This window comes from Mus musculus, chromosome 13 (genome assembly GCF_000001635.26).
Source record: "Mus musculus strain C57BL/6J chromosome 13, GRCm38.p6 C57BL/6J".
Lineage (NCBI taxonomy): Eukaryota > Metazoa > Chordata > Mammalia > Rodentia > Muridae > Mus > Mus musculus.
The window spans coordinates 77,991,952-78,004,480 of NC_000079.6; the positions used below are offsets into that span (position 1 = coordinate 77,991,952).

General features: G+C 39.6%; 1 protein-coding gene across 12 annotated transcripts in view; it reads left to right on the forward strand.

Moving 5' to 3' along the window:
• Fam172a (family with sequence similarity 172, member A) overlaps positions 1-12,529 on the forward strand; it is a 457,564-nt gene that overhangs the window by 283,275 nt on the left and 161,760 nt on the right. For all 12 annotated transcript variants that reach the window (XR_001780804.2, XR_003950473.1, NR_028109.1 and 9 more), the window contains one exon: positions 7,635-7,751. Coding sequence is in view for 9 of the 12 variants with exons in the window: in XM_006517352.3 (XP_006517415.1) it covers positions 7,635-7,751 (117 nt within the window). In the remaining 3 variants the exon portion in view is untranslated. The remainder of the gene's footprint in view (positions 1-7,634; positions 7,752-12,529) is intronic.

A 12,529-nucleotide genomic window follows, 5' to 3' on the forward strand; every position in this document is an offset into this window, starting at 1 on the left:
CTTAAAAAAAAAAAATACGAAGTCCTTCAACTGTCTTAATTTTGGAGTATATAATTACATTGTTAAGCACTCAGCAGAGTAATACTTTATACTTTTTAGCCATTTTGTAGTCAATCTTAATATCTGTGTTATGCATACAGTGGCCAAACTAATTTCTATGGAGACCATAACATGTGCTCATTGAAAAGGAAACTACCACTATTTGCAGCAGTTCACAGACCCACTCCAGATGACCATGTGCAAGTAAGGATGTGTGCTTATCCTGTTTATACCACGTTCGTCAGCCCAGATCACTTTAGACTGGGAGAATGCTTTAATGACTCTTCACAATGTTCCTCCCTTGGTATGAACTTTGTTGTCACTGAAGAATACCTTGATACCATATCTCAAAGGAAGTATGCTCTAAAAACATGACCATGAGTGTAAGAGCAGAGGTCATGGGCTGGAGAGATGGCTCAGCGGTTAAGAGCACTGACTGTTCTTCCGAACATCCTGAGTTCAAATCCCAGGGACCACAAGGTGGCTCACAACCATCCATAGTAGTAAGATCTGACGCTCTCTTCTGGTGTGTCTGAAGACAGGTACAGTGTACTTACATATAATAAATAAATAAATAAATATTTTTTAAAAGAGCAGAGGTCAGAAATATTACTAGTTGCTATGTCTTGTCCCTCTGTCCTTCTTTTACTAGGAGAGTGACAGCTACTCTTATTCTCATTTGAGGCTTTTTAGAATATTCAACCCTAATAAGAGAGAGAGAGAGAGAGAGAGAGAGAGAGAGAGAGAGAGAGAGAGAGAGAGGTGGAAGGAAGAAAGGGAGGGAGGGAGGGAGGGAGGGAGGGAGGGAGGGAGATCTTTGCTTGCTGATTGCTTTTATCTGTAACACTATACTGCCTTCCTCTAGACACATTTTCTATCTCAGGGCTTTATCTTTAAGGAAAATGTATCTGCTTCTGTATCAAAAGGATAGGGGGACTCTTCTTTCCCTAATGTGCTGCATGGTGGTTCCATACTTCCTGGCCATCTCTAGCCACCCTGTCAAGGTGGGAGTTGGGAAGGAAAGCAGAATTACCACAGTACAGCTCTGTCCTTCCCAGTGCACGCTGGTACTGTGACTTCTCTCACACTCTGATTTGAGGATTTTAAGTAGACTTAATAAATAGCAGTTTTCTGTCACCGAACCATATCATTATGGAAGTGTTGCCCCACAGATATGAAGGCTAAAAACAGGCCTACACAGAGTTTTCCCTTACGGAAAGAGTTTTGGAAAATGAAGTTTGTCAATTAATGTGTTTCTGGACTGAGCATTTATATAGACTGGAATACATCTGTGGAGCAGTTTGTGCCGCCCATTTGCATGGGTCACCTATTGTGTGCTGTATGCCCCATCTGCTGCTTTTCTTTACTACTCAAAATGATACTAGCATTGAGGTACGTTTTATCATGTCCATTGATTGTCTCATAATAAGCACAGAAAATAGTCAAAATGATTGATTTAAGGTATCTTTCCTAGACATGGCTAAGCAGTATCTGAATCCATGGAATACAACTTTAGTGTCCCTGAATTGAGTGCTTGTGTGACAACATTTAGTTTATAAAACCAGAACATGTGCATGTGAAGTGTGAACTGTGGGAGCTGAATATGAGTCTGGTCTGAACTTCCAGCTGGACACTTTTGTCTTCACATTTCATGAACTGAAGTTTGTATAACTCATTATCATCAAGGGGTCAGTGCCCAGGAGGACAGAAGAAAACCTTGAATGCTAGAGCAAAGGAGTTGTCGCTGTCACTGGCATAACATAAGAGATGGCTGACTAGAGCTTTGGTGCACAGCTGGGAATGCCATTTGACAGAGACTATCCAGGAAGAAGTAGACGTGACACGAGAGGATATTGTGGGGTAGGGAAGTTCACCAAGCACATAGCTCTATTCAGGAGGAAATGCTGCGTAGGGCTACAGAGAAAGGGCAAGTAGTACTAGCTCTTAATGCGCTTCAAACTTTTGAAACTGCTTAATATTAATTCTTAACCAACATATCTCTAGAGGGAGCTAATCTATTTTTGTACACATATATTGTTAAAAGACACCACAAACCTCAGCTACACTACTAGATGCAGCGATGATGTGTATCACGCAGTAGTTCTGATACTTGCATTTTTAAATCGCAGTTATGCCAAATTCTAATCTGAAGGAACATGCATTGCTTGATTTCCTTTCAGTTATCCTTTTCTTACAAGAAATTCACATGCTGTAACCTCCAGTACATATGTGTAACATATGTCATAATGTAAAGCTAAGGCATGCCTTTTCTGATGAAAGACTTTGAAAATATTCTCCTCATGTTTAAAGCAGTCTCTTTTAAAATGTAGCTTTGGTTCTGCCTGCACACATGCATATACACTCCCCTGCACTCAGACCACAGTGTCCTTTCAGGGGGTCCTCTAGTCTTGAAAATGTGAGGTCTAGTAAGACACCTGAGTGCTAGTAATGTAGGAAGGTAAACTGTCACTCCTTTCCTGTTAAAGTTAAGCCATCCCAGGTCAGAACTCCCGCCTTTAGGGGGTGAGTACTCTTTGGGGGTTATTTAATTCCCCAAATCTGAGACCCAGAACAAAAGACATGCCAAAGACATCCCAGCAGGCCAGCATGATGTCCTTAAGAAACCATCTTCTTCCTGTCCTCAAATTCAATCAGGACACACCTCTGCCACCATTTTAGGTAAATTACATTAATTTTTCCATGTCTTTGATTCTTTGACAGTTTCACACACACACACACACACACACACACACACACACACACACACACACACACATAATGAGTTTAAATAGTTTTCATTTCCAGTTCCCTTTGCTCATTTCTTTTCCTCTCCCACTGTGAGTACCCATCACAGCCAGTCTCGCTCCTATGTCCATGGCTTCCATTTATGGGTGACACGTTTAGTTTAATTAGGTTACATGCAACAGCTTTGGAAGGAGCATCGTCTCAGTGGTTACACCACTAACGAAAATGATCCACCCCTTCCCCAGCAACTCTAAACTGCCAGGAATCTCTTGGGGAGAAACTCTCCCCTATCCATTGATGAAATGTTGCTGGGTCTAGTCTTGTAGAAAACCACAGCTTCAGTGATCCCACGAACACAATGGCCATGTCACAGTGTTTGAGGTTTATTTTCTGGGAGGGGAAAAAAAAACTCATTGTAAAGTTCCAGGAGAATTAAATCTTGGGAGGACTCTAAGTTTCTAAGTACTGAAGGGAAACTGAACCTCTAGGACGGCATGAAACCTGTAGATGTGTCCAGGGACTTATGAGAAGAGTATCAGATATGTCAATAAGGGCTGTGGGAAGAGCATATAAAGTAAATTAGGTGTCAGAAAAGGCCAGTGATCCTGGAAGAAGACAGCAGCCCTGCAAAAGGCTCAGACCTTATGTGAAAGAGAAGCAAGGGAAGTCATTGCTGACCCAGGGCCCAAGATGCCAGAGGATCTTATGCCCTGACAAGGTCAGCCTGACCCGCCATTGCTTAAAGTTTTAAACTTACCTTGGAAGAAAAAGCAGGAGTAAGTGGGCTCCCACTTCATTTCGGCCCCATCAAAATTGGGAATAATATGAGCCCAAATACAGATGGCATATGCTTTTGATCTGTTCAACGTACCTGTTATTAGTTAAGTTGATTAAACAGTTGTTAGACTAGGAATATGCAAAATAGTGAAGCTAATGCAGATTACTTTACACTGAACCTAAGTTGAAAGAAATATGACTGGATACCTGGGTAGAATTAAGAAGAGGAAAGTAAAGTGGTCTGATAGAATACCATGTACACTAAAATCAATTTAATTCATAAAATAATATCCTTTTAATATAATTATTGAGTTCAGAAATATAAATAAATTTTATAACACTCAGTTATGAGTTTTGGATCCTAACTGGTTCCTGTCTTATGTCTTAGCGTGTTTTTATTTGTCTTTGTCGTTTTCAACATTCCTTTCTGATTTGCACTTGAGTCACTTCTTAATTATTCTTTAAACTCCTAATACTATTGGAGAGTTAATTAGATATGCTTTTATAACAAGAATATCATATATTGCTGAGAAGCATCCATTGTGGTGTGTGTGTGTGTGTGTGTGTGTATCATATTGCTGAGAAGTACCCACTGTGATATATATGTGTATATTGTGTGTGAGTTTATGTTTGTATGGTATATACATACACACATATATGCAACAACACACATCTACTGTCAGGCCACAGTTGTCCTGACTTCATATCTCTGAGACCTATGACCATTTTCCTAACAGGTCTAGGGATGTTTCCTCATCCCAAATATGGAAAATAGCATGTTTAACATAAACTGCAATAGTAGTTATGAATAAATGGGAAATGAATCAATATCCTGTACTAATGAATACATTATTTGTTTTAAAACGTATTGACTAGTTTTTACATATAAATATCAACTGTAACTTTGCCATTTTTTGTAGGGAGCAGAGGAACCCCCAAGTGTGTGAACTCCTGGATGGATGTGCATTGTTGACGTGAGCCATCCATGTCAAGGACCAAAGCCTGAGACTCATTAGAGATCAGTAAAGCCCTCCCCCATGGTGAGGCATAGAGTGGTGGCAAAAACCTTCATATAGTCTTGGAGCAAATGTGGACATTGTGAGCACAAAGTATCCACTGTAGCTTTTTTCCCCAGACATTTATAGTCTGAAGACTGCTGTCCTCCAGAGACTTAATTCCAAGATTAGCTAAACTTGCCTTCTTGCCTTAACTGTTCAATGGCCATATATTTGTCATTTCTTTGTTCCTTAACACCCTACTAGGTTAATGCTTAGAGCTGTGTAAGGACATGACAGAACATAGCATTTTAAGCCATGGATCATTAGGATGTTAACTCTATGAGATATTAAACTCTTTATCACTTCTGTTGAACTATTCTGAAGTTGTTCTGAACTGAAATGAGATATCATTGTTTCTTTCTAAAAGACTGTTATAGATATTAAATTGATCTTAGGTGTGATTGTCCAAAGGAATTGCTTAGATGGATAAATACCCATAGTTCATCAAGAATATGTTAAACATTGAGATTGTTTCTTAGAGATTAAGGGTCCTATTGAGATACTCATGAAAGCTATGGATCATTGCCTAAAAGAGTACTCCTAAGTAATATGAACATAATTTTTTAGTGTTTACATGAATGGATTTAATTAAATACCATTATGTCCATCTTAGATTGGCATGTAGAACTTCAATGGTATGTCTTTTTCCTTTTCAGATTTCTAGAATCCCAGCTCACTGCTATGTTATAAATGACACCCTATAACTTGTTTTCCTGCCTCTCTACTACACCCATTTCTTGCCTCACTCTATTCTATCTAAAATCTGCTTCTTAAACATTCCTGATCTAGGTTCCTAGGTAGTAGTTTCCACTTGGACTTCCCAGTGTCTTTGCAGTAACCACACAGCATTGTGGAAGTAAAGAGGGAAAGGAGAAAGACTACAGCAGGCCAGCAACACATTGAACAGTGGCTTTGCAAAAGATGACAGCCACACGAGGTCCCACCAGTGCTGAAGTTTTTGAAACATAAGTAAATTGACTTATAACGATTCTTTTTATTGATTCACTGCCATCTAAGGATCAAACATTTGCGATTCTTTGACGCGGGGTTCATCACAGATGAATCTTTAAGTTTCACAAATTGCTCGTTAAGTTCTTTGGGAATTTGGCTATTCTAGACTTCTAAATATGAACTATCAAATTGATTTTTAAACCGCAAAGTTTTATAGCACTATTTGGCTGTATCATAGTGGACTAGAATATGATGTGAAGAACAGTTGTACAAGACACATCAAGTGTGTAAAGTTTCTGTCAGCTAGATGGTCCCAGGTCATTCATCTAGCAGTTCCGTGTCATTCCTGCTCCTAGAATCTTAATCCCCAGACAGTTAGTGTTTGCACCAAGTCTGTTGCCTGTTCGTCTCTTAATTTTATTTCAAAAATGGCTATCACGATTTAATGTCTTCAGATAACTAAGTAAATTTGCATATGTTAGAAACAGCCATAATAAAACCCAGAGCCAGAAGTTTTTAGATTACCCGAAAATGTTGTTCTTCAATTGTAACTTTATCAACTGTATGACCCTCTGTATGTTTGCATGTTAAGGAAATGAGAGCAAGGGCATGAAATTTCTTCCTTAGCCAGATGGATTTACTCTTGTGGGATTTTTAAAAATTAGATGATGTTAATGTATTGTTTAATATTCTAGTGTCAATAGTGGCCCAATTAGAATTTTTTTTTAAAGTTAAAGAAAATAGATACCCATTAGTATGAAACATTTAACTGGACTGTTATATGCCTTAGAGGTTATAGACATTGCTAGAGCAGGGGAGGGTGTTTTTATGTAAGTCTTTGGTACTGCATATCAATATCAATTGTAGTAGCTCATTATTATATGAGCAGAAAATACAAGTTCACCAAAATACAAAGTTATAGGTGCAAAAATGCTTCCAAGGCAACATTAGCAGTGAGTTGAATGCTTTTATGTAGTACTCATTAATAGACATGAAAATGCAGAGTTTAATCTGAGAGAAGAATTGATTTTGAGATACTTAGTTCAGAGTATGACAAGTATCATCTGTCTAGACATGTGACTTACGGTGTCTCTGCATGAGCTCTCCACCATTTGCCGCTATCCCCTTTGTTAAGTGCACTATTATGTTTCTGATGGACAATTCATTGAAATTAAACACAAATGGTAGAGAAGAGAAAGTGCCCTTTTTCTTCAGTATAGGGTCATTGGTGGAAAGAAGTACAGCATTATGACAGAACATGGGCTTTAATTTTTTTGTTATATTTTATATATTAATATGCCACATCAGGGTGTCCAGTATTCACAGATTGAAATAGCTTTTGCTTCTTTTGATACTACAATTTTTACTTTTCCATTTCCTTATCTGGCTAGCCACTGAGAAAGTATCTTTTCAGAAGATAGTAAATTTTATAGACATAACATTGTATAGAGAGCAGTTAAAGTGTAATAATTTGCCAACATAAAGAAATGTATCAGAGATCAAAATAGTATCTGTAGAGTGAATGAGAGTGTGTGTGTGTGTGTGTGTGTGTGTGTGTGTGTGTGTGTCTAAATCATCGAGGAATTGCGTAGCCATGGTAAAGAGCAGGCTAGTTAAATTGGAGAACTAAAGCAAGATGCTTTTTTTCACCAGTGTGCCACCACCTGAAAATTAGTAGAAGACAGTCCCGAGTAGCTAACAGTGAGCCCCAGGTGCTAACTTCTCTGAAGCACTGAAATGGGAAGTGATGGAAGAAATTTATAAAAGAAACCCTCAGGGATTCCCCTGTGATCCCTTTAATCCTTGAATTGTCAAGCCACATGGAAAATAATAGAGCTGTGTCGTTCCAGGACTTAAGTAGTATTAGCTTTTTGAAAGAAAATGTTGGCCTTTTCATATCCATGTACAGGAATAGGATATGTATTCAAATAGAAAGGAGTAACTTGGAGCCAAAGATGCATGTTTTTTTTTTTCATTTCTAATATAGTATTGCCTATGACTAAGCAGGCTTTATTGGGAAGAAAAATTAGAGTCAATGGCTTATTTTGTTCTTTTTTTAAACAGATGATTCAACGAGAAGCAGATGTAAAAAGTAAGGTGACTGCTGTGGCATTGACAGACTCTGTTCACAATGTGTGGCATCAAGAAGCTGGCAAAACCATCCGAGAATGGATGAGAGAGGTGAGGCATGGCTTGGTTTGGTGCTGAGATGAATGGGAATGAGCCTTTGTATTTGGAGACCCCAGCAACTTATATTGCTGCCCATCCTGCATTCTCTAGAGACAGAACACTCAGAATGAAAAGTCTAGATACAGTTAAAATAATAATAGAAACCTTCTTCTGAAGAACAATACTTGCATCCTTTCCTCCATTACTGAATAGAATATTATGCATGTATACACTATGCATTAGAATTTTAGGTGATAAGGTCTTGATATTACAATTTATATTCCCTAATGTTCAATTTTTCTAGCTATTTGTTTTTGCAGCTGCATAATTACAAGAAAGAAGTTTAATGTACACTCAGTCTTGTCTCTTTTTTTCTGGAAATATGATAGGATATGCCACTATGACAGTGATTGGCTAAGTACTGCCATAGGGCTGGAAGTGGTAAAAAGCTGACTTGCTCTTACAGATGTTTGAGCTGGCCATTGCCCCACCTCCATCTGGGCAAGCTGTTTATTGCATGTCCCTGGTGACTCTGAAAACTAACCAGGATCTACTCCTCAACATGGCCCATGTCTTTTTCTTCAGTCCATTATTCAGCCCATTGATCCTATTACAGACATCCAGTTGAAAGTCCTTTCTATGAATTTATGAAATTCCTAGCCAAATGGATGGACCTGGAGGGCATCATCCTGAGTGAGGTAACACATTCACAAAGGAACTCACACAATATGTACTCACTGATAAGTGGATATTAGCCCAAAACCTAGGATACCCAAGATATAAGATACAATTTCCTAAACACATGAAACTCAAGAAAAATGAAGACTGAAGTGTAGACACTATGCCCCTCCTTAGAAGTGGGAACAAAACACCCTTGGAAGGAGTTACAGAGACAAAGTTTGGAGCTGAGATTAAAGGGTGGACCATGTAGAGACTGCCTTATCCAGGGATCCACCCCATAATCAGCATCCAAACGCTGACACCATTGCATACACTAGCAAGATTTTATCGAAAGGACCCAGATGTAGCTGTCTCTTGTGAGACTATGCCGGGGCCTAGCAAACACAGAAGTGGATGCCCACAGTCAGCTAATGGACGGATCACAGGGCTCCCAATGGAGGAGCTAGAGAAAGTACCCAAGGAGCTAAAGGGATCTGCAACCCTATAGGTGGATCAACATTATGAACTAACCAGTACCCCGGAGCTCTTGACTCTAGCTGCATATGTATCAAAAGATGACCTAGTCGGCCATCACTGGAAAGAGAGGCCCATTGGACACACAAACTTTATATGCCCCAGAACAGGGGAACGCCAGGGCCAAAAAGGGGGAGTGGGCGGGTAGGGGAGTGGGGGTGGGTGGGTATGGGGGGGACTTTTGGTATAGCATTGGAAATGTAAATGAGCTAAATACCTAATAAAAAATGGAAAGAAAAAAAAAAAAAAGAAAGTCCTTTCTATTTACATTACCTTCCTGAGACCATAAGAATTTGACATGAGCCACATGGTAGAATATCAGCAATGATCATATAAGTCAGTAATCACTCAATTATGGTACTTACTCCTGGGCATTCTTTTTCTATTATAGACGTTCTTTATGAACATCAATCTAAGTGACAAATAAGCACATGCATGCACATATGCAGACATACACACACCTGTGCACACACAGATGCACTCACATAAACCTACAAAAAAGTTAAAATATTTGGAAGTATCCTCCCTCCTAATAAAGACATTTTGTGAGCTGGAATAATCTATAAACAGTCCCGCTACAGAAAACAGTACTTCTGTGTTCATATCCTGTTGATTAGCTTCCTTATTGTACCAAATAGTGGCCTGAATTTGGAATTAAACAGTGCCAGCAATTGCTTAGTCATTCTTATTATATTAAAGACTGGTAATGCCATGGTTTTATTTCATAAGCAACAATTTAATGTGATAAAGTTGTTTGTATTAAACATTTTTACCGGAAACCCCTTAAATATTTCAAGCCTATCAATTTAGCAAACAGAATAGACTAAGAATTAAATGTGTACAGTAAATAATTATAAAATAACATTTTCTCATAGAGAAGGCTTAAGGAGGACTACATTAATAGTCCCTGAAAGGAAACCTGCCCTCTGCTAAAGGGCTCTTGTCATACCATGTCCCAGTACAGTCCATGCTTAATGTGTGGCACACCTCGGCCATAGCCCTGACGTGAAGTCTGTAGCACCCTCTTTGATACCCTTTGACCCTTAGTATAGGCCCTAGAGACATGGCCTGTTCATGTCTGAGGAGCAAAAACTCCATCAAAAATTAGCCCTTAAGGCCTTAATTATTTACAACTTATGTGAGGGTAATTAATAAATGTGAGTAAAACCTAGAATCAAGCAATAAAGGAAGCTTCTCTAAAACCTTGCACAAAATGATCTTCTTTTTCTCTTCGATATACCAAACTTTACATTCTTCTTAATAATACTTTACTAATTGTTTTAGAATTTCATAGAATATATGTTGATTACTCTGCCTGTCTCTGTCTCTCTGTCTCTCTCTCTCTCTGTCTCTATCTGTCTGTCTGTCTGTCTGTCTCTCTCTCTCTCTCTTTCCTCTTTCCTCTTTCCTCTTTCCTCTTTCCTCTTTCCTCTTTCCTCTTCCTTTCCCCTTGCCCATTTTTATTGGGATAGAGAGATGACTCAACCAATAAGAGAAACTCACAACTAGCTATAATTCCAGCTCCATCCAATGGATCTGGTCCCTTCTTCTGGCCTCTGTGGGAACCTGCACTCATATGGCATACACTAAAGGTTTTTATAAAAAAGATTGATTGATTGATTGATTGATTGATTGAATGAATGAATGAATGTATATGAGTACACTGTAGCTGTCTTCAGACGGACCAGAAGAGGGCATTGAATTTTATTACAGATGGTTGTAAGCCACCATGTGGTTACTGGAAATTGAAGTCAGGACTTCTGGAAGAGCCGTCAGTGCTCTGAACTGCTGAGCCATTTCTCCAGCCTCAAATTAAAATTTTTAAGGTAAAATTGTATTTCATGACAAGATGGCTCAGTGGGGATAAAAACGCTTACTGCACATGACATCCTGACTTCAACCAGTAGATTCCATAACAGAAGAAAAGAATCCACTCTTGAAAGCCCTCACATGCCCAGTGTGATTGACTTACACACACACACACACACACACACACACACACACACACACACGCATGTACACTCAATAAACTGAAAATTAAGTAAGATAAAAACAAAAATTATTTTCATGTCTACCCTAGGCACAAGACAAAGCATGTCACTCTTCACTGTGGCCATTAGGCACTTCTTGTTCCTGTGACTATGTCCCCTATGTCCCCAAACTATGGGTTTTACAAAGAGAAATTCTCAAGCACAAAACTACAAGATCATAGTCACAGCATAAGGAGCCTTTCACATTGGAACTCTTTATTTTTTCTTTATTTTTTACAGACCATATTTTGTCCCACCCACCCCAATCCACCCTCCAACTGTTCCTCATCCCATACCTCCTCCCCCCACCCCCACATGACCTCTAAGTTCCCTGGGGCCTCCAGTCTCTTGAGGGTTAGGTGCATCATCTCTGAATGAACCCAGACCCAGCAGCCGTCTACTGTGTGTTGGGGGCCTCACATCAGCTGGTGTCTGCTGTCTGTTTGGTGGTCCAGCGTTTGAGAGATCGCAAGGGTTCAGATTAATTGAGACTGCTGGTCCTCCTACAGAATCGCCCTCTCCTCAGCTTCTTTCAGTCTTTCCCTAATTCAACCACAGGGGTCAGCTGCTTCTGTCCTTGGTTGGGTTCAAATATCTGCCTCTGACTCTTTCAGCTGCTTGTTGGGTCTTTTGGGGGGCAGTCATGATAGGTCCCTTTTTGTGAGCCTTCCATAGCCTCAATAACAATATCAGGCCTTGGGACCTCCCCTTGAGCTGGATCCCACTTTGGGCCTGTCACTGAAACTTTAGTAAACATTTTTTTTCCCTTTTGGACATGAAGATATGTGAGGTAAGTGATCCATTCCAATCCTCTGGCTCTGCTTTCTTCACGTTTGCTTAATGAGACAAGCGAGTGCTGGACCAGCGTCTCCTGGAAGAACTGCTGGATCTGTGCTGTAACTTACCGTCTTGGCCACTCTACATCAAAGACTGAGATTCAGGACACTGCTGACAACATGTCACTAGGGCTGAAGGTCAGCTAGGTTTCCGAATGTGTAGCCACCCGAGATACCCCTATCCCCTGTGAAGAACTGGAATTAAGAGGATAATCGGGGAAATAAGGAGAGGGGAAAAAAGCATTAGAACAATTTGAATCAAATTTGGTTTTTAAACCATAGAAACACATCTCAGGGAAGTACGTGTGAGAAGGTAAGGTTTAACACAGATTAAATACATGAGAAAGTTCTATATGTCTTTATTTTCGTATTGCAAGGTTTATGCCACTTAATTTCACTTCTTTCAATAGCAAACATTTTACCTTGTACCTGCTTTCTCTGTACCCTTCCCAGTGGAACTACAGTGCCCCATGAGAGAGCATGGACATTCTGCCTGCCCCTCCCTGCCTGCCCCTCCCCACCCTTCAGGCTAGGTTTCTTTTCTTTCCAGTCATAAACAGGGATTGCAGGAGGTGTTTGACATCGTCACATTAACTATGTGCTGCTTCACTTGTCCCTGATTTTTTTTTTTTTTGCATGTGAGATCAAAGGATTCAGCATGTCCTAAAAGAACTAAAATTTCAGAATCATAAAATGGTACCCTTTATTTTCCTTTTAGTCTCTGAACCAA